Genomic DNA, 23,575 nt, shown 5'->3' on the forward strand with positions numbered 1-23,575 from the left:
TTGAACAGCAGTTTGAAAGCTGAACACTTACATGAAAGCCAAAAAAGGTCAAAAACACTTAGAGATCCTCCTCGGTCACGTGACCGTGTGAAGAGACGTTATCTTCATATATTACTAGGTAGCGGCAGCCCCCATGGCCGATGCCGGGAAACCTATGAACGCCTAAAAAATTGACTAATTTTGAAATGCATTTTCTCAAATTTGATTTCATTTTGTGAAAAACTATCCAACTGAAATAATTATTTATCATCCATATTTTTAATTTTTATTGTGTTTGCTTTATGCAATGCGTGAATGAGTTCGCGGATGGAAGAAAAAGAAGTGTACTGTAACGCGAAATAGCGATCCTTGTTCAATGGCGGCCGGTGTCTTTCTGAGCGCGACACAGTTTCAACCACATAGTGGAAAAAATCGCATCCGTTGTTTTCCATTCATTGGTTACTGTTCGAAAAAATGGGAGCCGTGAAAGGCGAAAGTTCAATAACTTAGGTGTGTTTTTTTCCAAGCCTTGGGCGAAGTAGGGTAGTTAGATCTGAGCGCAAAGTTACGGGAATTTTTCGGCTATCTTTCAACGCCTCGCGCAGTTCGAAAAAGAAATCTGACCCTACGTGATACTGTATGAGCGGTAAAGAGCATTTTTTGCTGATTTCAGTGGTATCCGAAACTAATATTTTTTATCCATGAGCAATTTTCTCGAGCGATTCAAAAGCAGGTACCCCTCTTCGTCGGTTGCGTAGGCCCAATCAACATTCGACACAGGAGAGCGGCACTTCATCAAACACAAAAATGGCATTGTTTCTCCAGAAAATCTTAAGTTTCATCGGTAAGTTTTATATTATTTTTGAAAACGAATGTCTTTAGCACTTTCATGCACAATATTGAGCTGAAATTCTTTGAATCAGGATTTTGATCGATGTCAGTAACTGAGCAGCTTGGATCTATTTCATCAGTGTTTTCGTAACGTGACACCGTGTTTCAATCGGAACACGATTTATTTTTTTCTGAGTAAAACACACAAAATCTATTGATACAGAATGAAAATGGACATGTTAAAAGGGAGCCCATGAATTCCAATTACTAATATTTGATTGATTTTTGCTTTAGTAAGCAAAATATTACCTGGGTCTAAAACCGGAAGTGCTCGGGACAGCATTAGCGTCGTCTGCTACAGACTCGGTGAGTGTTAAATAAGTGAGTAAAAAATTGTAATGTGGTTTCTTTTTCCATAAAATGAGCATTTCATTCAACATCACACAAAAGTCCGATATTCTAGTTGCATTCTGCTTCGATAGCTGTGAAACCTTATATTAATATATACAGACAGATACTATGCTCTCGCATTCCAAAAAGAACAAGAACAATTCATACTAACCCCCTGCTCCCCCCCCCCCCTCTCATCTGCAAACTTCACTTTAATAATTTGCTGTGAGTTGTATAATCATTCCCCTCACTTGTCTCTTGAGTATCTTCCACCAATGGTAAGGAGAGGGGAGGGGGTTGTCAATGGTTGTGGCAAACTTGGCACTGAGCCAAATCACTGACCACTTGCTCCAGCTTAGAATCCCTGACTGCTGACAGTGATATAACCCACCACCTCCTCCCTCCAGTCATCCCCTTCCCCATTTCTTTCCTGTCAGTGGAGTAGGTGTGTGTTTGTGTGTGTTAGAGAGAGAGAGAGAGAAAGTTTGCATTTGCACATGTATGCTTGTGAGTATGTGTATGTATGTCTTGAGTATGAAAAAAGTGTAATGTGAAGAGATATGATTAATTTGAACAGTGCAGTCAACATCCTGTTTCTTATAAAAAAATTAACACCAATTTTTAACTAAAATTAGTATTAAAAAAAAAACATAAAAAAAAACAGTACAATAATACCCATAGCCTAAGCTGCACATCAGGTTCAGTCAAACTATATAACACTATCTGGGATCCAGCAATTAAGAGTATAATGTGTGTGTGTTCATGTAACCCATGATATGCTGTGCATCTCGACTGCATGAAACAGGAAACAAAGGGATAATTCATGAAATGATCAAATGCAAAATACTATGCACATATTGTGAATGAAATATTCACTTTGATATATATATATATATGACATGCATTCTCACATACACACACAAATCAAGGTGAGTACACAAAATATATATCAAAGAATAAGATACTACGTATGATGTGCATATTAACAATAAAATATTCAATATTTAGTAATCATATATACCTAAGACATTTAGTAATACATTCATCTCAATCATGAAATGCAGTACCCTGAAGTGGAAATATTTGAGTAAATAATCGCATGCAACAAAGACACATAAGTTGAAAAGTACATGTAGATGGCAAAGCTCTTGTCAGCAACTGGAAAGGACAGACCCCCAAAACTTCAGCCTCAGCTGTCAAAGCATAAGCTGTTGATGCAATTTGAGTTATTGTGTGAAAGGTAAATGCAGCCAAATAGTTCAGTGCAGTGAATTTTGTGTTGCTGTTGAATGAATACTTACCTGTTAGTATGCCATTTTATAATTCTGTTTTCACAGTGTTTTCCTCCCACTCAAAACACTGAAATTGACAAAATCCTTAACATATATTAAACTGAGAGCTCTGTTTTTGGCTGTATGTTTTAAATTGAATATAACATTTGTTCTTTCTTATGAGCTGATCTATGTATCTAACATGTTGCAGAAAGGGCTGCTCATGGCAGGGCATGCAAGACCTATTCAATGATCCAAAAAGGCCAGTATGAACAGCTCGGGTAGCGAGCAGCATGTTATTGCTGATGCCAGGAAACCTGTGAGTGTCAAAAAAGAGATTTTTTGGTGTGCATTTTCTCTCTTGTGGATCTTGTGTCATTTTGTGAAGAAATAAAGATGCATCATCCACCTTTTATTTCTCATTTATTGTGGTTCTTCTACAATGAAATGCATGACTGGGTTCATGGATGGAAGAAAAAGCTAGAGAGCTGAAAGAAAATAGATTCATATGTCATTTTTGCTAGCAACTTAATATTTTCTCCCTCCTGGGAACCTTTGTCATGGAATGCCCCATCAACCTACCCGTTCTGTACAATGCTCTCAAGTTGCATTTGTTTAAAAATTTGCAGTAATTTTGCTGATCAGCCAAGACCACTGGTAACTTACTGTGGCTGTAACTTCAATATTTTTTCAAAAACAAAAATTTTGAAGAAGTCTCATCCACAACGTGCACCCTTATTTATCAGAAAATCGGGTATCATTCCTTTTCTGCCAACTTTAGATGGAAGTTTTAAGGTTGATTTTAATTTATTTTGAAAGCTGACATTTCACTTAATACACACACAAAACTTCCTGGTCCTACTTGTTACAGTTACTGAAATATTCATCTTTGCAGCATGCTACCCCAATAAACAGTCTTTTTTTCCGATGGTCAAATTGAAGATTTTTCAAAGTTTGAGACTCTGATACTTAAAATTCAGTTAATTATCCTGCGTGAAAAAAAATCAGTGCACTTTTTCGTTTTTGTGATGTATTCTGCAAGATATTTTATTATGAAATGCAACTGTCTATTCTTTTCAGTGCTGTAGACCTTCAAAGTTGCTATTCTGTGCAGATTGACACGACTTTATTTTCTATTTCCCCCTACTTTGACAGGCATATTTTCCAATTTCTTTGCTGCTGAAGTGTAATTTTTTTCTTGTGCAATATGCCATTATCATATTTTTTTTTTAGAAGTATATGAGTTTTAATTACAGTACCCTCATGGACAGTACAGTATGACTGAAAATGTGAAAATATTAAGTACTAACAGCATGTACGCATCGTCACATCTTTAAAATGGAATATCTTCAGAACCAATTAAGATATTCACTTACTCTTTTTTTTCTTTTTTTTCCTCTTATATTGTCATGTTTGCGAAAAATCACATTTCATTGTAATGAATATTTAAATTTTCACTGTCGCCACCTAATATTACATTCAACCTTTCACTCTCGACGGACTGGACTTTTACACGTATGTTTTGTACTGCCGACGGGCGAAAATGTTAATTATAAGAATGTCGAACCAGAGATGGTGAACAAGTTCGTCAGAAACAGGTATACCCATTTGGGTAGATTTTATTTCTGACTTCAACATCGAAGAGTGGACGGGTAAAAATATTAAAATAGCCAATACATTCTTATTCTGACTTCAAAACAGAAGAGTGCAGGGTAAAATATGGACTTTTTTCCAGTCACACTGCTCGTCACATGGGCTGAACTTACCTATAATATGCCCGAATGCTTCGGCTAAAATGGTATTTTTAAGCAAACTTAATGGAAAAAGGTTGTTACAATCGAACATTCAGCATTTTCGAAAAGGCAAGGAATGGTGTATGCTAATTTCGTATGCTGTGTTTAATTAAAGGTCGGAGCGCGCGTGCAAACACTGTTTTGAGTTTTCTCTCTCCCATCCCCTCCCACTTGAGCGGTTTTTCATCGAGATAATTGTCAATCTAATCTTTATAAAATATAGAGAATGCTTTTAAATGCCAAATAGGTTATTTTAATCACAATAATGTCTGATGGAAAGAAGCGCCTATGAAAAAGGGTGTGATAAGTCTTGTCGAAGAACCCATTTCATTGCTTCACGCAAGCTTCGCAAAACGTATTAAGCGTCTGTAAAATATGTACAGTCGCCAGAATTTTGAACCCCCTCCACCCCACCCCTACCCCCAAAAAATAAAACGACCACAACTATTCCATTGTTACAATTAAATTATATTTGACGTGACTCGGTATCTGCCGAACAGAAAATCAAAACCACGTGCTTCTGACAATTTTATCCACATTTCCCACCCTGTATTTTTCCGTTTATTAAGACGGAAAACCTTGTAAATTGGTTAATGACATTGTGATACATACTCCACATTTCTGCCCCGCCCCCCCTCCCCTCTTTGACTGGCCTTTACGTCTCTTAACAGGGGAAGAAATGTAGAGTATGTATTACAATGTTATTCAAACAAATTTACGATTTTTCCGTCTAATGAACTAAACTGAATGGAAAGAACAGAGGGGAAGAAACGTGATTATTGCCGCGCTTCTCTGGTATAGGTCAACGTCTCTGACAGACCGAGTTCGTGTCGTACTAACAGGAGTTTGTCACAAACTAATTTTTGTTTAAAAAAATGTGTTAACAGTTTTGTGGTACTTAACACACAGAACGTCCATATTCTGCACAGAGAACTGTCGGCTGGGTCTCCAAAAACTGAATTCACAGCAGAAAGCCAGTGTCACCTCAAAATGGAGACGTACCGATTCCGCCCTCGACGCTCCTCTTCACTGGTGCAATGCATTATGGGCCAGTGTACGTGACAAGTGACGGGCTCAAATCGCCCGTGCACGTGGAAAACGTTGGGGAGGGGCAGGCGGGTGGCTGGTGCAGAGAGTTGGGGGGAGGGGGGTGGATGGTTGAAGGGGGAGAAGGGATTGTGAAGGCGGGGATGTAATCGAGTCTCGCCCACGTACCCTTTTTCCTCCCTTATAAAAAAAAAAACCAATACAACTTTGTACCTGCATAGCGGAGTACCTGAACATAGCTCATAAAATACCCTGTCCGGCTACAGAACTTAGAAAAACATAAAATTGCCACTCCATATTATCTAATCATTGTTGACGACTACACATAAGAACAATCTGGTGGTTATTTCAGATGGACGTATCCGTCAGACAATTTTACCATTCTTTCCAAAGAAACGATGTGGTTATAAATGAACATTATGTCGTACCACATGGAATATCCATACTGTATTAGATAAATAAATAAATGAACAAAGAAATAAGCCAACTGGATCTCACAAGCGTTAATCCGTGTCGTCGAAAACCTGGCAGACTTAGACATGGCGTCTCGTTGTCGTCACACTCTTGGCCACAAATGCAGTGCATCATGGGACCTGTGTCACACAGAGATGACATGGCCCGTCACGGTTCGCACGTGGCGCTTAGAGCTGTGCTGTGTGTGACACTGTGAGGTGAGCTGTCCAGGTGCCTGACACTTGCGGCTGACTCAGCACACGTAAAAGAACCAACGGCAAGAAGAGTGTTAATAGTCCTTGGCAAAATTTCGCTGCTAAATTGTGTGTGTTCGTGACTGAAACCTAACTGAAACCTAACTGAAACGAATGATGGACGTCAAAATGCATATCTCAGTCGGCTCTACCCAGGTGGGCACCCTGTTGTGCCTTTGTAGAGCACTTAGAGCTTTGTGTCCGACCGAGGATAAGCGCTAAATAAGCATCCATATCAATCACAGCCGCACGTTAGAATCATGCTCTCACTGGTAATTTTGAGGATATGCAAAACTTTCATCACACACATTCTTTCCATTTCTGTTATTTTGTTGTTTTTTGTGTTGCTGTTGTTGTTGGGGTTTTTTCTTCAAAATTGGCAGCGACGTTTTTTTTGTGTGTTTTTTTTTTTTGTTGTTGTTGTTGTTTTTTTAATCAATTTATTTTGGGTTTTTTTTAGATATCGATGTTTAGTGTATGGCAAAGCGCCATCCGTGCCCCTACACACACACACACACACACACACACTCACACACACACACACACACACACACGGAAATATGAACACATAAGTAAGAATTTTTTTATACAGGAAATGAAGCAATGAAAGTATTTCTGTTGAAGTCTGTAGATCAAAGCAAAACAAAACAGTATTCAATTATTTTAGATAATATAAATATATACACACAAAATGATTTGAAGAATATGACAAAAGCCTTTTGAAATACTGTTTTCACTTTGACGGGAAGACGTATCAGCTGACTAAATACTTCCGACTTAACTGAACTGGTTTGTTTCTGTCTTAATCCAATGCATAACACTCCATTCCTATATATGTGTTATGCTGTCTGTTCAAATAATAGTCTCCTGTTTTTCTCAAACAGTAACATTTTTTTAATGGGCCTAAAGTGGAAAGGGGTTGTTAAATTTCTGTTAGCATGTTTTGATGACATAATAGGAATTTTTTTTTAAGCCTTTATCTCTTGTATTTTCAGACATATACTGCTCTAAGCAAACCACACACACTTCGGAAATGCAGCAAAAATAGCACATTAGACATTTTTACCTCCTCCCCCCTTCCCCATTCAAATTGTTGTCCCTACTTGTCAGACCATGGCATTTCCCGAAATCCATACCACAGCACTGTACCCTGTGTCCCTTCAGCCAACAAAAAACATCAACTGAACTGAAGCACAGTCGTCACAGTACACAAGCTGAAAGGGAAGCAACTCAAACGTGATACGGATTTGGTCGCTTCTCCAAGTGTGTATAATAGGATCTTCGCCTTTCTTCTTTTCTGCACAATGTTTTCATACAACAACAAATAACAACCAGAGTGGATGGGAAACTATGGTCACCTCTTCTCCCAGCAGAACAGCAGAGGTAACCAGAGTGGGCAAGGTGTATACCCTGCAAGGCACAGACCAGAGCGGGCAAGGTGTATACCCTGCAAGGCACAGAACAGCAGAGGTAACCAGAGCGGGCAAGGTGTATACCCTGCAAGGCACAGAACAGCAGAGGTAACCAGAGCGGGCAAGGTGTATACCCTGCAAGGCACAGAACAGCAGAGGTAACCAGAGCGGACAAGGTGTATACCCTGCAAGGCACAGAACAGCAGAGGTAACCAGAGCGGACAAGGTGTATACCCTGCAAGGCACAGAACAGCAGAGGTAACCAGAGCGGACAAGGTGTATACCCTGCAAGGCACAGAACAGCAGAAGTAACCAGAGCGGGCAAGGTGTATACCCTGCCAGGCACAGAACAGCAGAGGTAACCAGAGCGGACAAGGTGTATACCCTGCCAGGCACAGAACAGCAGAAGTAACCAGAGCGGGCAAGGTGTATACCCTGCAAGGCACAGAACAGCAGAGGTAACCAGAGTCGGCAAGGTGTATACCCTGCAAGGCACAGAACAGCAGAGGTAACCAGAGTCGGCAAGGTGTATACCCTGCAAGGCACAGAACAGCAGAGGTAACCAGAGTCGGCAAGGTGTACACCCTGCAAGGCACAGAACAGCAGAGGTAACCAGAGTCGGCAAGGTGTATACCCTGCAAGGCACAGAACAGCAGAGGTAACCAGAGTCGGCAAGGTGTATACCCTGCAAGGCACAGAACAGCAGAGGTAACCAGAGTCGGCAAGGTGTACACCCTGCAAGGCACAGAACAGCAGAGGTAACCAGAGTTGGCAAGGTGTATACCCTGCAAGGCACAGAACAGCATAACAGCAGAGGTAACCAGAGTGGGCAAGGTGTATACCCTGCAAGGCACAGAACAGCATAACAGCAGAGGTAACCAGAGTGGGCAAGGTGTATACCCTGCAAGGCACAGAACAGCAGAGGTAACCAGAGTCGGCAAGGTGTATACCCTGCAAGGCACAGAACAGCAGAGGTAACCAGAGTCGGCAAGGTGTACACCCTGCAAGGCACAGAACAGCAGAGGTAACCAGAGTGGGCAAGGTGTATACCCTGCAAGGCACAGAACAGCATAACAGCAGAGGTAACCAGAGTGGGCAAGGTGTATACCCTGCAAGGCACAGAACAGCATAACAGCAGAGGTAACCAGAGTGGGCAAGCTGTATACCCTGCAAGGCACAGAACAGCATAACAGCAGAGGTCACCAGAATGGACAAGCTGTATGCCAAGACACAGACCAGCATAACAGCAGAGGTAACCAGAATGGACAAGCTGTATGCCAAGACACAGACCAACAGAACAGCAGAGGTCACCAGAGTGGTAAGCTGTCGTGCAGGGCATCATCATTATTATTTCTGCTTGTATTCCAGCTGACCACACGGGGCTTGTGAAGTGTGATTTCCTCTGCAATGAACAAGAGTCAGGGTCACAAGTATATACACAGTCATTCTCCAAAGGGCTACATTCAATTATTACAGCAACTGTTGCAAACTGCTGTGGATTTCTTATCAACAAACTGAACAAGACAAATCAATCACCTTCTAAGATGGCAATCTCTGGTTGAGTCCAGACAATCAAATAACGATTGTCCTATCCTTTATCCAGGAGCAAAATAAAGTTCTGTACTTGAAATCTGAACTGGAATCTCTCTCCAGAACTTGGACACATTTTGCACTGTTGAGTGTCTCAGGTAGAACCGAAATTCAACAGTCAGTCAGTGGATGATCCATTCCGAACAACAGTCAGCAGTGGCTGCTAAACATTGCACAATAAATAATACTGTAATAACTTTGTTCTCACTCTGTCCTTACGATACAAGGAAACAAACTTTCCCCCACCCTGCAGAGTATGTGCTGGATTGAGTTCTTGGCTCTACAATACATCACAGAAGTACCCAGTTATCAAACCCGGGAGGAAACAAAAATCATAAATTCCATATTAAATAAGGAAAAATAGGGAAAGACGACCGATCAAATCACTGAAAAAATGCCTTCACAAGAATTGCTTATATAATGATAGTTAATTCATTGGTACATGAGATGTGCAACAGTCACAGTTATGCGACAATCCACCAACACTGAAACAATATAAAAAATGTCACACCACTCATGATGGTACATCTTCAAATCTTCCAATACAGGAACATCATGACATAGACGTTCTATGTAAAGAAAGCACACGCTCACCGAAAAGCATTCGTCATCTGAAAGGACGAACACAAGCAGTTCCCTGTTTCATAACACCACGTTCTACACCTCAAAGCAATGTACGTGTCTTTTGGGAACATGTCGTTAGCGTCATGTGGAATACAAAACGGAGAAAAACAAACTTCATCTGCTCAAGGGAGTTTTTTTCCGTTACACATGCTGAAACGTTTCACAGCTAAAGCCGTTTTCATTTGCCCATCTGAGCTGCCACATTTGGCGAAAAAGCTTGCCGGCCTATTTCCCCTAGACTTGGCTCCTCTCATGACTGAACGGCAGTGTAAATCGTGTTGACAGCCACCACCAAAACGCTACCAAGTTTCTCATCATCGGCATGATTACAAGTGTGCATGCAAATCAAGATCATGAAGAACACGTATTTCAGCTTTTCACCACTGATCTAACAAATCAATTCCTACAATTTGTAATTGACCGAGTACTGGTTAGGTTTTGATGGCTGTCAACACGATTTACGTGGACGTTTCTTTAATGTATCGTCTGAAGACCCAGCAATTTTATGCTGAGAACTCCCAGGACGCACGAAAAATGGCTATTCATGTTCAAATGAGTTACAGGTTTTGGCATGACTATACACAAAAATGTTAATAAAAATACAAACCAGGACTGGATATCAGGTGAGGAAATAATGTTAAAAAAAACAACCTGGACACCGCCAGCCCTAATGTTTCATCATCCATCCCGAAATTATGTTTGGATCTTGGAAAAATGAATTATTCCATGTAAGTGCTCAGCAAATGTTGAAATATACACTGTACTTTAACTCACTTTAAAGAACTAACATGATTCTCTTCATCAGATTGATTACTGATGTGCATGCAAATCAAGATCACGAAGAACAGCTCTTCACCACTGATCTGACAATTCAGCTCCTGCAATATGTGACTGACTGAGATGTCTGCATAAAATCGCGCTGGGACATTTAAGATATGTAACTGTGCCTTTACGGTGTTCAACAGCTTGTCAACAAAGTCGTGTGACCCTCCCTGCTAATTAAAGTGACCGTAATGGCCAGATATGAAAGGATCAGATGTTGATTATATATTTATACTTTAGCCACACGTCCATAACATATCAGGTGAGTGTATGGGGCAGACATGCAAGAGAAGAACTGCTATCACTGATGTCAACTAAACGATTTATCTTCCGCAGTGTCTCTTCTTGTTCCATGAATCGAACTGGGAGACAGTACCATAAACACCGTAAGTCAGGCGAATGTTAATAATGCAGAGAAGGATCAAAATCAATTTTAGATTTGTCAAAGTTTATAAATTTAATATAAACATTGAAATACGTCTCCGCATATAAATACTTTGTGACTACCGAGTCGAAATAGTACAATACAGAGTAATTGTATGTATGATAACCTCAGACTGACTTGCGTTTTGTATATTAATGTCATGCAATTGGTACAAAAAGTGTTTTAGAATATCAAACTTGTTCTTTCTGTGAAAATACTATTCCATTTTCTGCCCTCATAATGCCCTGGCAATGTTTTAAGTCACAATGCAGATTTAGTTTTTGAAAAATCTACGAACTTTGCATACTTTTGGAATTCTGCAACGTTTGGGATTCCTCTGTTTACACTGATGAGTATCAATGCTTAATGGAAATTAGCTCTCGTGCATAGATTGGGCAAAGGAAGGCGTAGGCCTATTGACGGAAAAGGTTTCGTTTCATTAGTCTCTGGTGGAAAAAAAAAGGTCCGTATAAAAATTTGTGATTGTACATTTCGTTGTATTTATGTGTGTGTGAGAGTACTTCAAAATACAATGCTAGGAGCGGCATCTGTGTCGTTGTTGTTGCTATTGGGTTTTTCTTCTTATTTCATTTCAACTCGTGCACAGGAAGCCACCTCGCACAAGCAGCCCACCAGCTGATACACGGTCCATTTCTGGCAATCCCATGGAATCTCCTTTACCATAACCCGTATTTCAACAGTGCTTACTTTGTACACGACAGTGAACCGAAACTGGAAATCACGGTAACATACGTATTTCCTCGCTTGCCTGGCGGGAGATATCAATTCGCTAATAGGCGGGCTCTTGAATGACCGAGCTGTGGCATGCTTACATTGTTCATGTCTGAATCAAGATCAACAAACAAGGGGCTAACAAAGTTTGAAGCGACAGTTCAACTGATTGTTGACCGACTGTTGTATGGCAGAATATGAAAGCACAGGCAAAACAGGCGAAGTAAAGCAAATCAGGTCGTTCACAGATGAAGTTTCATGACTCACTTTCATTATTATGTTAAGGTACATTTACATTTTGGAGTACATGAAAAACTTACGGTACATTCTGGGTACATTAAAAACAATCTCTGCACCTTTTAATGTACCTGTGGTTAAACTAACGGGAAGTCTAACGATCGATGGCTTTGACTGTTTACTTTAAAACATAATTAAACAAAAATACATTGTATCAATTCAAGCACAGAAAGAAAATTATAAACACGTTCCCAGTTTAAAAAAGAAAAAGGTTCACAGGTGTTAGTCTGTGGTTCATAGGTGTCACAGGGTGTGGTTCACATGTGACAGTCTGTGGTTCACATGTGTCACAATCTGGTTCACATGTGTCACAATATGTGGTTCACATGTGTCAAGATATGTGGTTCACATGTGTCAAGATATGTGGTTCACATATGTCACAATCTGTGGTTCACAGGTGTCACAGCGTGTGGTTCACATGTGTCACAACGTGTGGTTCACAGGTGTCAAAATATGTGGTTCACATGTGTCACAATCTGTGGTTCAGTCTGGTCTGTGGTTCACATGTGTCACAGTCTGTGGTTCACAGGTGTCACAATATGTGGTTCAGTCTGCTCAGTGGTTTACATGTCATTCTGTGGTTTACAGGTCAGTCTGGTTCACAGGTGTCATATTCTGTGGTTCACAGGTGTCACAATATGTGGTTTATACAGTGTGTGTTCACAAGAGTCAGTTTCTGGTTCAACAATATGTGGTTCACAATTGTCAGTCTGTTGTTTATATGCGTCACAGTATGTGGTCCACACAGTGTGTGGTTCACAGGTGTCACACTCTGTGGTTCACAGGCGTCACAATATGTGGTTAGTAGCTGTAATGACGTATGATTTACAGGTATCACAATTTGTGGTTTACGGGTGTTACAATCTGTGATTCACTGTGTCACAATATGTGGCACACAGAGGTCAGTCTGTGGTTCACAGGCGTCACAATATGTGGTTAGTAGCTGTCATGACATGTGGTTTAAAGGTGTCACAATTTGTGGTTAACAGGTGTTACAACCTGTGATTCACTTGTGTCACAGTGTGTGGTTCACATGTCACAGTCTGGACTCCTCCCGTTCCAGTTCGAAGTAGCCGTCATCTTTGCCTGTCGTCGTCCTCAGCTCCGTGAGTCGTTGCCAGGAGACGACGGGATCCGAACTGTCATCCAGCCCTTCCCCGCTCCCACCCGGGCCACGAGGAGGAGGAGAAAGCAACACGGCAGGATCCTTTCCAACGGATGAATCGGGCGTTGCGGCGTCCCGTTCCAAAAGGAAATAGCCGTCGTCCCTCACGTCCGGGGGTTGGGCACAGGCGATGACTGGTCCTGATTGCACGGAATGTGAACGGGCGATGTATTCCACGGCTTCGGTTCTCTGGTTGACACAGATGTCATCACTGGGAACGTCTTCAGCACTAGGGTCTGGAGTCAGGGGGGGACCCTCGGCACACACAGGGGCAGGCAATTCAGCAGCGCATGCGCCTTTATTCTCAGCCGAGCCCGGGGACATTTTTTCGAGACTGTAGGCGTTGGCCCCTTGAGTCATGGCCTGCTTTACCTTGGCCACGATGGCGTCGTCGTCCTTGAAGTGACGACAGGCAGGGAAGGTGATGGGGGTGAGCACGTGGATGGTGGCGTAGGGGGCAGAGGGGTCCTGGAGGGCAGAGGTCAGGCAGCAAAGGTCGTGCTCTATATCCCGGAAAGCAGGCCGCTCCAAAGGCTCTAAGCGCCAGCAGCGCTCCAGAAGGGCGTATCTGTAGCATGCAGTCACAGGGAGGGCATTGTGAAAGCCAATGACTTGAGTTCTCAGCCAGACATGCTAACAACATTTGCGGTTTGATTTTATGATAATTACTGAACAACCCCATGCTCTGACATAAAAGCGCAGAGCGACAGACAGGACAGCAACAAAAGCGAAAATTGTCCCCTGACATTGACAAACGCATTTTCACACCATCTGAACGACTTGCCCGATACAGATATCAAAAGGTTCTTTCGTCAGTCACTACGACGGGCGCAACAGAGCGGTGGATAATCAGAACCATGGGTTCGATCCCAGTACAAGCGCTTGAAAGGGTGGAAATTTTCCGATCCCCTTGGTTAACTTATATGTGTCGACCTACTACTGCATTAACTCCCAGTCTCTGCGTGACCAGACATGCCGAAGATCTAATGAATACGTTAAAGATCCCATGATCTTTGTCAGTGATCGGTTGTTATTTCGAACATACGCTGTGTATACACTCCTGAAAACACAGTAGAGCTAACTCTGTGGCGGGGTAAAAACGGTCACAAAGTAAAAGTCCATTCTTTGATTCGAGTGAACGTGGGAGTTGTGTAGCCTATGAAAGCACAAAGATCAGAATTAATCCAGCACTTGATGTAAATATAACATGACATTCCATGAAAACATGAAAACAGTGTGTGTGTGTGTGTGTGTGTAGAACAGGTCACTGTCCAGAAACACATTGTTATTTTCGTATCTCTACACTTAACAAAGCCTCGCAATGAACAGGTCAATATGCCTAACTCCGTTTATCAGTTTTCCTCATTGCTGACAGAAAACACATACATTCGATCAAGTCATAAATAATGCTGCAGTATGTCGCCGGATGTGCTTGCACATGAGACACAAGATCAGCTGTTTCTGAAAAAGACACTGTGCATATACTCGAGGCAGCCTTCATCATGCAACCCAAGGAATTCCCTCTGGTGAATAATACCTTGTCGCCAAGGAGACTGAACCAGATTATCACTTCACTTCACACCAACAATATCCCATATCTAGTTTGTATCCTCGTTCACAGCAGCACAGTACACCACGACACAAGGCGGGGGACTTACACGGCATCAGGGCAGAGGGCAGGCTGGTCCAGGCGTCGTCCAGCCAGCAGGTATCGCAGAATGTCCCACCCCTCCACCCCGGGGTACGGCATGATTCCCCGGGTCAGCATCTCCCACATCACCACCCCCATCGACCACTGCCACCACACAGCACTCTCTATACTCCACATGCATGCTTTTGCAGGGTAGTAACATTTCTTAGCACAGAGCATTTCAAGTCAGTTCAGTTTGGCTGGGAGCTCAATCGATTGCACTGGAGTTTCACAATACAGCTGATCTCTTGTTGCATGCGTTATTTAAACACATGCTCCACGTGGATGAAACACGTTTTCATATTCCAGCACATCCCTTAAAACTAGTTTCCATTAAATTTGTCCATCCCATCTCTTCGCATCGTGTAGTCAGCTACAGGCCTAACCGTCATCATCAGAATCCATAAGAAATCTGTCAGTGACATCTTTAACAAGCTGTTGTGTTCAAACCACATTATTCATTCAACAAAGCATTCCCGTAAAGACTTCAGGAACATACCAACTTCAAAAAGATACTGTTGTGGGTTGGCAAATTCGATAAAAATGAATCACGAATAAAATCATTATACATTTTCACTGCTGTATATAAACACAGAATTCGGTTTTGTGCTTTACTATTCATGCTTGATGTTCAGAGACGGCCTTTCAATGGAGTCAGCTGTAAACACTACTGAAGCCAAAGAATTACATCAGATTTATTCCAGGAACAGTTTTGCACAAACAGTCAGGATGTAGAAAAACAGAACAAAATTAAGAAACTGGACTTGACGAAGACTAATCAATATAATCAGAAAATGCATAATCCATAGTGAAAAGCTTTCATGACCAGCTTGCACCTTTACATTATTCAATCAATACACTTGTCAATCAGTTAATGGAATGAGAGTTCATTACAAGCAGGAGCCCCGTTAAAAAAAATATGGGGAGCTTCCAGAGTAAATAAAATCAATCTCACAACCTCAGACTCTAAAGATAGAGACAGGCCTGCCCCTCCTCCCCTCTATGGACACAGGGGAGGGGGAGCGATACAGGCATTCAACAAAAGAAGAACCAACCAACCAGTCAGTCAATACAAGGAAAACAGGCAGCAGCTCACCACGTCAGACTTGGAAGTGTAGGTGCCCTTCTCAATGGACTCGGGTGGCATCCAGCGGATGGGCAGCTTTTTCTTGTTGTCGCTGTGGTAGTAGCCTTTCTCATACACGTCCCGGCAAAGCCCGAAGTCTGCCACCTTCACCCGCATTTTATCGTCCAGCCTGCATTGCCCATATAATAATGAATGTTAAAATGTCTCATCCACAGCACTGTATTTCACATTTTTCTATCAAATATATAAAATATATGTCTGGTAAATATGATAAAAAAAAATTCTCTATATAAAATACATATCTCAATTTTCACTCCTTCCGCTGTTATGTGGAACTGGTATGACTAGCCCAACAAAATCGTTTCCCAAACAACAGCACATAGAACCGCTCAACATCACACCAAATGCTGAATATCATCTTTGCTTCTCTACGAAATGAGCATTTCCCCAACCCCTTTGCTTCCATATGTGCAGCCCTGCATCACTCTGCTCTCACAACGTAATGTCCCAAACCTGTTTATCAATACGGAGTACTGGGAATTCCAGCTGGGGCACTGCACTGTGGAATGTAATAAAGCGTTCGCTCACAAAAAGACTTGTCAATAATACATTTATTCAAACAGCAAATTCTGTCCACGGCACATCAACCTGATGTCGACAAGAAGATCCACACCATTAACAAGTTCCATGCACTGCTGCAAACGTCATTCTCCCTTTTTCACCTAATATCACTTACAGTGGCAGACGTTAAGCTGAAGACTACCGTTTTTCACACTAATTGGCTGTAAGGTTGAACGTCAATGACTGTATTTCTTATCCAAGTGTTAAAGTAAAGAATTCTGTGAGGTTAATACATTTGTCAACTGATACACTGAGAGAATCATTCTGTCACAAAGAAAACATGTATTCAATCTTATTCTTTTACGCTTTACACACGCACGCACTAACCCCCACCCCCCACCCCACCACCCCAAACCCCCAACACACACGTTAAGACAAGACTTACATGCAGTTCCTTGCTGCCAGGTCTCTGTGAACGAACTTGGAGCTGGCCAGGTAGTCCATGCCGTTAGCGATGTCTTTGGAGAACACCAGAATGTCTCCCAGTGTCAGCTCCTGTCAAATACACAAAGACATACATGTCATGGCACCACCGAGTAAATAAAACAAAAGAGATGAAAAACAAATTATACAAGTCCAAAGCAGTAAAAACAAAATCAGAACAAGAAAAAGCAAGAGAAAACAAGAAAAGACAGGACAAATCAAGAAAAGACAGGGCAAAACAAGAAAAGGCAGGGCAAAACAAGAAAAAACAGGGCAAATCAGGGTAAAACTGGGAGCAAGGGATGGCAGGGTACGGCAAAACTGTGCAAGGAATCCCAAAGCAGGCTGAAGCATGACACAACAAATAAGGCACGAGGAAACAAGTAAGGTAAAGCAAAACATGTATGGGATAGCAAACAGTTGAGGGACAACAAAACAGGTAGGACACCAGAACAGGGTAAAGCACAGCAACAAAGCACTGGGAAAGAGGAAGCGGAGCAGCGCCAGGCAGACCAGTTGGCCAAGGCGAAGCAGAGCAGGGCAAAAAGGAGGAAGCAAAACAGGGTCATGAACAGCATAAATGGGCAAGGAAAGTCAAAACAGGGCAATCAGAGGCAAAATAGGGCAAGGACATGAGACACGTGGCATATCAAGTCAAAACAGCATGATACTTAAAAGAAAGTGGTGCGATGAAATGCAGCGCAATGCAGTGTAAAGCAATGCACTACAAACTAACAGAAAGCGGCTCAACACAGGGTCTGAGCCTTTCAAAGACAGCAACTGACGGCCAGTTTCATTTCTAAGGGAGAGACAAGCCATTTGTTATGTCTACTGTAACTCGACTTTTGTCTCTTGTGGACTCGTCATGTGTCGATCGGCACTGGCTGGGGACAATTACTCTAGGTATATCCTCCAGGGATATCATTTACCGGTCTGTGATTTCGCGATCTTCACGGAAGACAAATCACAATCCAGTGACTTCCCAAAGCTGCGCATGAAGGGTAATATCAGTAACGGGTGAAACATAAAATGAAAAAGTGCCTTGCCACAATATCGCTCAAAAATGAACATGTGGAGGACATCACCATTGGGAAACGTGTGAATCCAGATATTTCCGGGCGTGGGAGAGGGGGTTGTGCGTGTATACAGTCGTAATAGTGTGGGAAGACAAGTGCAGTTAAGTATCTCTCACGTCATTACAAAAATGGCATTCTGCGAAAAGGTTTAAGGAAGCGCCGAAACCGAATGAGTTAGCCTGTGCCGAGCCCGACACAGTTATATGAATTCACTGCCCAGATGGCCGTACATAGCTGTGGGATATTTAATTTCTCCTCTTTTCTTTCCTATAAAGATATGATGCATACCGAATAGTTTTGACGTACATAGCCCCCTCATACATCCATCCCACCAAGTGAAACCGACGCACAGGTAAGCACACACGCACGCACGCACGCACACACACACACACACACACACACACACACACACACACACACAGCAAAACCGTGTCCTCATTCTTGACATAGGTGAGGATGTCTCCCCTATCCATGACGGTCATACCACCAGAGGGCCATGGTCACACACACACACACACACACACACACACACACACACACACACACACACACACACACACACACACACAGAGCAATACCGTGTCCTCGTTCTTGACGTAGGTGAGGATGTCTCCCCTATCCATGAAGGGCAGGACCACCAGAGGGCCATGGTCACCAGTGGACAGGCCCAGCAGACCCAGCACGTGATCGTGCTCAAAATTCTTCATCAGCATCGCTTCGTCGATGAACGTCTGGGGATCAGCATAAGGCATACACATGGGAACTTAGTTATTTCTGGATGTTTTTTTTTAGTGTGTGTGTGTGTGTGTGTGTGTGTGTGTGATCAAAAGTTGGGAAAGGGGTGGGCTGAGTTGGATCCGGGACTGACCAAACCCTGGGAGAGGGAGCGAAGGTAGCAAGGGGAGAAACACACACGAACAAACCCAAGGCAATTGTTCAATATCATGAAAATACAAAACAAGCTTTCCAGGTATCGAAAACGTAAAGAATTATGCTTGAATGCCTCTCCCTTTATCTTTGATTCTGTCTGTGTGTGTCTCTCTATATCTTTATATGTAACACTAATGTTCTCTTTTACAAATCATTAAATAAAGATTTAAAAATCACGAGTAGCACGAAGACAATGAAAGGCAAAAGAAAGAAAAAAAATGTGCACCTTAAGGTCATGAAGAAAGAATTATTTAAAGGCGAAAAACAAAATCCTACCTTCAGGTCAATGGCGTGTGTAGCAGGATTGATCAGAGTTTTGACAGCCACTTTCTCCCAGCTGTCTTCGTTGCCTTCCTCTCTCTGGTAGTGGCCCTCAAACACACAGCCGAAGTTCCCTGCACCCATACAGAGTCGTGAGGTGATAGTCCAGTGAATGGAACATACAGCAAAGTCTATGACAATTAAAATGGCATTAACGGTGTAAAAAAAACCAAACTAAAAACAGCAATAAATGTTACAGTTGAATGGCGGAGGCGTGAGATATTTACGCGTTCAATATTGCATGTTTGGGTGACGGTCATAAGAAAGTAACTTGAATGGCAACAAAATAATGACTCGTTTAAGTTTACCCGTAATTCAGTTAAAAAATACAGTTAAGTGAAAAAATGTTATCATTGTAAAATTCACTTGTTCAACGATAACGTGATCTGAAAACAAAATGTGTCAAAGCTACCTGAAAAATAGGAAAAGTTCGATCAGCAAGCACCCATCAAAGCTTCCTTGTTGTCAGACGAGTTCAAAGATTCGCGCGAACATATCAGATGATGGATTTTCTGCAGAACAGCATTCTGGGTTTTAGCTGTATCCTGGCAGAGATAAAATCATACTGTGATTCCAACCACACAGACAATACGATGCACGCATGAGTGGACCAGCACCAGCTGTGTGTTGTATTGTATGATTACGTATTACTCTTTTGTCACAACAGATTTCTCTGTGTGAAATTTGGGCTGCTCTCCCCAGGGACAGCGCGTCGTTGCACTGAGAGCGCCACCCATTTTTCTGTATTTAATTCTGCATGCAATGTTATTTGTTTTCCTATCGATGTGGATTATTCTACAGAACTTTGCCGTGGACAATCCTTTTGTTGCCGTGGGTTCTTTTAAGTGCATTAAGTGCATGCTAACATAAGATCTCGGTTTATCGTCTCATCCGAATGACTAGTGTCCAGACCACCACTCAAGGTCTAGTGGACACCACTTTAGGTCTAGTGGAAGGGGAGAAAATACTGGTGACTGTGGGATCGAACCAGTGCGCTGAGATTCTCTCGCGTCCTACCACTAGGCCAACACTCTCCGAACGAGGTAAGGAGAGCTGAGAGAGAGTAATCCGTGAGCGGTAATTCGCACGAAGGCAAAATGCAGACGTGTGTGTCGATGGGTTGATGGGTAAGGGCTTGGGTGAAGGAAGGTTGTAGGTTGGCTAGCTTTGTGCGCTGCCTAGTCCGTGTCTACCCATCGCCAAGGTGTGAAGAGTTGAAGGTCAGCAATGTTAGGTTAACACAACGGAACTCTACACAGAGTCGTTTCAACCTGCCATGATGTCACAGACACGGCATCATACCCAATGTAGCTCAGATCAAGAAGTGCGAATCACTCACCTTCATGCCACACGACCATCGTCGGTTGGCTAGGGATTCTATTCATGCTGAGTATTTCATGTTATCATAAGCCTCTTGACATGAATCATGCGTGTGTTATCACATGTGTCCGCATACACACGACAGATGTTTACAAGACACTAGCGTTTACCTGCCAGATGTGAAAAATCTTCAACCTTCATGCACCAGGTGCTGATGGGATTTCGAAACACACACTCTTTAATTTGACATCCGATGCTCACAGTGTACGCATATGACGCGCCCGTTGGTTGTGTTTTCACTGGGGTATAACACCCGCCGTTCTACTCCTACAAATGTGAATAGTTCAGATCCCTTTCTGGTTATGTATGATAGCGGCAGTGATAACATACCACGATGCTAGTATAACAAGTCAGTCCCATGCATTAAGTTCGGTGGGGCGCAGAGAGAGGGGAAGAGAGGTATGAAACTAGCTGTTTAATACGAGAAATGGGCGGGGAAAAGGAGGGAGCGAGAGGCAGAAACACACATTCACACACAGAGACCCAAACACACACAAAGTACCATGTCCAACAACGTTGCCCAGGTCGAGGTTCCGGCGGTGGATGATGATGCCGGAGGCCTCGATCTCTCTCTGCTTCTTCGGGTCGCCGTCAGGGTTCAGTAGACGATCGAGTGACACGAAGCGTGCTTCCGCGCTGCCTGCACGTGCAGTCACCATCCTCCATTACAACAGCTTTTCTCCTCCTTTATTTTTTGACAAGCAATATACACAAGCCAACAGGAACAAAAGCATCAGCAAATCACCTGCATATACACTGTAATCTATCAGGCCAAGTAATGTGTCCAGTCCTCGGGTGAGAATGCTGACCGTTTCTTCTGTCAGCAGCAATGGCCACTGGTGACATTTACCCTCAACGTTATGAGTACAGGCAATGGCCACTGATGACGTTTACCCTCAACGTTATGAGTACAGGCAATGGCCACTGATGGCGTTTACCCTCAACGTTATGAGTACAGGCAATGGCCACTGATGGCGTTTACCCTCAACGTTATGAGTACAGGCAATGGCCACTGATGGCGTTTACCCTCAACGTTATGATACAGGCAATGACCAATGAATGATACAGGCAATAACCACTGATGACGTTTACCCTCAAGGTTATGATACAGGCAATGGCCACTGACGGCGTTTACCCTCAACGTTATGAGTACAGGCAATGGCCACTGATGGCGTTTACCCTCAGCGTTATCAGTTCAGTCAACGTACTACACATGACACTGCTGTCGGCGCTTTCGGGGAAGAAAAAACGACAAAAATCTGGGTTACATTTTGAAATGACGGTAGGTATACAGTGAACATTTCATTTGAAACTCCTGGGGGCTCCATAACAAAGCTGTACCATGTTTGTTTTTTTTAGTCTTTCATATTATCCATCTGTTTCTTTTGTAAAATCCACAGGAATGAACATGTTTCCTTTGAAGCAGTACTGTTCACCATACAAAGAAGCTACTCTGATCTGTGAAACAGCAGTCATAAATAAATACCTGCTGTGTCAATCATCACTGGCTCGGTTAACGAGTGTGTATTATTGTACGTAATAATAATTAGTTATCATACTGTCTAATGAAACACACACTGCCTTACAATAAAAGAAGGGAAATGAAAGAAGCTGGGCATGAGTACACAAGCTGACGCAAACACACACACACAAACACACGCACGCACAGAGAGAGACAGAGAGAGAAAGAGAGAAAGAGAGAGAGAGAAAGTTCTTGACATCCTGATACATACATCATATCCAGCCGCAATTCTCCCCCAATCTCACCCCTCTCCTCTGAATACTATTTGATCATGCTGGCATGAAATAACCAGTTGTTGATCAAACTACCCGTTAACAATATATCTTTTACCCCAAATTTCCATGAAATGTTTGTCCCTGAATCGCCCCTCCCCACACCCACCCAACACTAATAATTTATCAGCGGCTTGTATCCCTTCCTCAAGACTTGATTTCGTTCAGAGCTCCTCAAGACTCCGAGTCTTTCTTAATACACTACGTCTCGCTGAGCGCTCATCATCACCACCTCCTCTCACCACACAGTCCTCCTCAGTCCTATCCCTGCTGCCTTACCCCCAGACTCGGACGGACTCGAAAGCAGAGTTCCGTCCGATATGGCACTGTGGCGGTGTTCGTAGCGCCTCTTGTAGAACTTGTTTTTCCTGTAGCGCACGTAGCAGCAACAAGCGACGATGAGCAGCACGAAGAGGACCACGCTGCCGACGACTCCCAGTATCACCACCAACAGCTTACTATCGGGGCTGGGAGGCTGCGAGGCTTCGTACACACAACCCGCTACAAAGCGGCGACCTTCAATGACAACCTGCCCACCAACATGCATGGCCGAGTGAAGTTTTCGGTTACCGTTCTATCATTCATTCAAGGATGGTTTGTGGGAGTGGAAAAACTGGGGGCGGGAATGGAGAAGTGTGTGTGTGTCAAGTCAAGATTTTATTTCATGATGGTAAATTGAATAAGCAACAATTGCTTTTTTTTACATCAAGCCATCAATGAAAAAGAAAAAAAGGAAAAAAATACAGGAGAGAGAGAGAGAGACAGAGACAGAGAGCGAGAGGACAAGCAAAATAAAAGCAACAACAAACAAAATGAATATATATACAAGAACATTGTGATAATGAAATACGTAATTGCATTTCTATTTCACACACACACACACACACACACACACACACACACACACACACACACTTGAACACAAATGCTCGGACATAAATACACCATGCCCGTCTCATTCACGTGCACATATTCCCTCATATACTACAAAATTCTTGCCAACACAAGGATATACAAAACATTTCACAATTAATAAAATAAGTGTGTGTGTGTGTGTGTGTGTGTGTGTGTGTGTGTGTGTGTGTGTCTGTCTGTCTGTCTGTCTGTCTGTCGTATGTATGTGGGTGGGTGGGTGCGTGTGCGAGCGTGTGTGTGTGGCTGTGCTATGA

General features: G+C 42.7%; 1 protein-coding gene across 4 annotated transcripts in view; it reads right to left on the minus strand.

Annotated features, from left to right (window-relative positions):
- Window positions 1-8,402: 8,402 nt before the first annotated feature.
- The window catches only part of LOC143299353 (hepatocyte growth factor receptor-like), a 60,483-nt gene continuing 45,310 nt past the window's right edge, over window positions 8,403-23,575 (minus strand). For all 4 annotated transcript variants that reach the window (XM_076612490.1, XM_076612488.1, XM_076612491.1 and 1 more), the window contains exons 13-20: window positions 22,686-22,935; window positions 21,115-21,252; window positions 19,188-19,306; window positions 18,560-18,712; window positions 16,868-16,977; window positions 15,871-16,030; window positions 14,743-14,879; window positions 8,403-13,652 (exon numbers count right to left, since the gene is read on the minus strand). In XM_076612490.1, coding sequence (XP_076468605.1) covers window positions 12,956-13,652; window positions 14,743-14,879; window positions 15,871-16,030; window positions 16,868-16,977; window positions 18,560-18,712; window positions 19,188-19,306; window positions 21,115-21,252; window positions 22,686-22,935 — 1,764 coding nt within the window. In that variant the 3' untranslated portion in view covers window positions 8,403-12,955. The remainder of the gene's footprint in view (window positions 13,653-14,742; window positions 14,880-15,870; window positions 16,031-16,867; window positions 16,978-18,559; window positions 18,713-19,187; window positions 19,307-21,114; window positions 21,253-22,685; window positions 22,936-23,575) is intronic.

This window comes from Babylonia areolata, chromosome 25 (assembly GCF_041734735.1).
Source record: "Babylonia areolata isolate BAREFJ2019XMU chromosome 25, ASM4173473v1, whole genome shotgun sequence".
Classification (NCBI taxonomy): domain Eukaryota; kingdom Metazoa; phylum Mollusca; class Gastropoda; order Neogastropoda; family Buccinidae; genus Babylonia; species Babylonia areolata.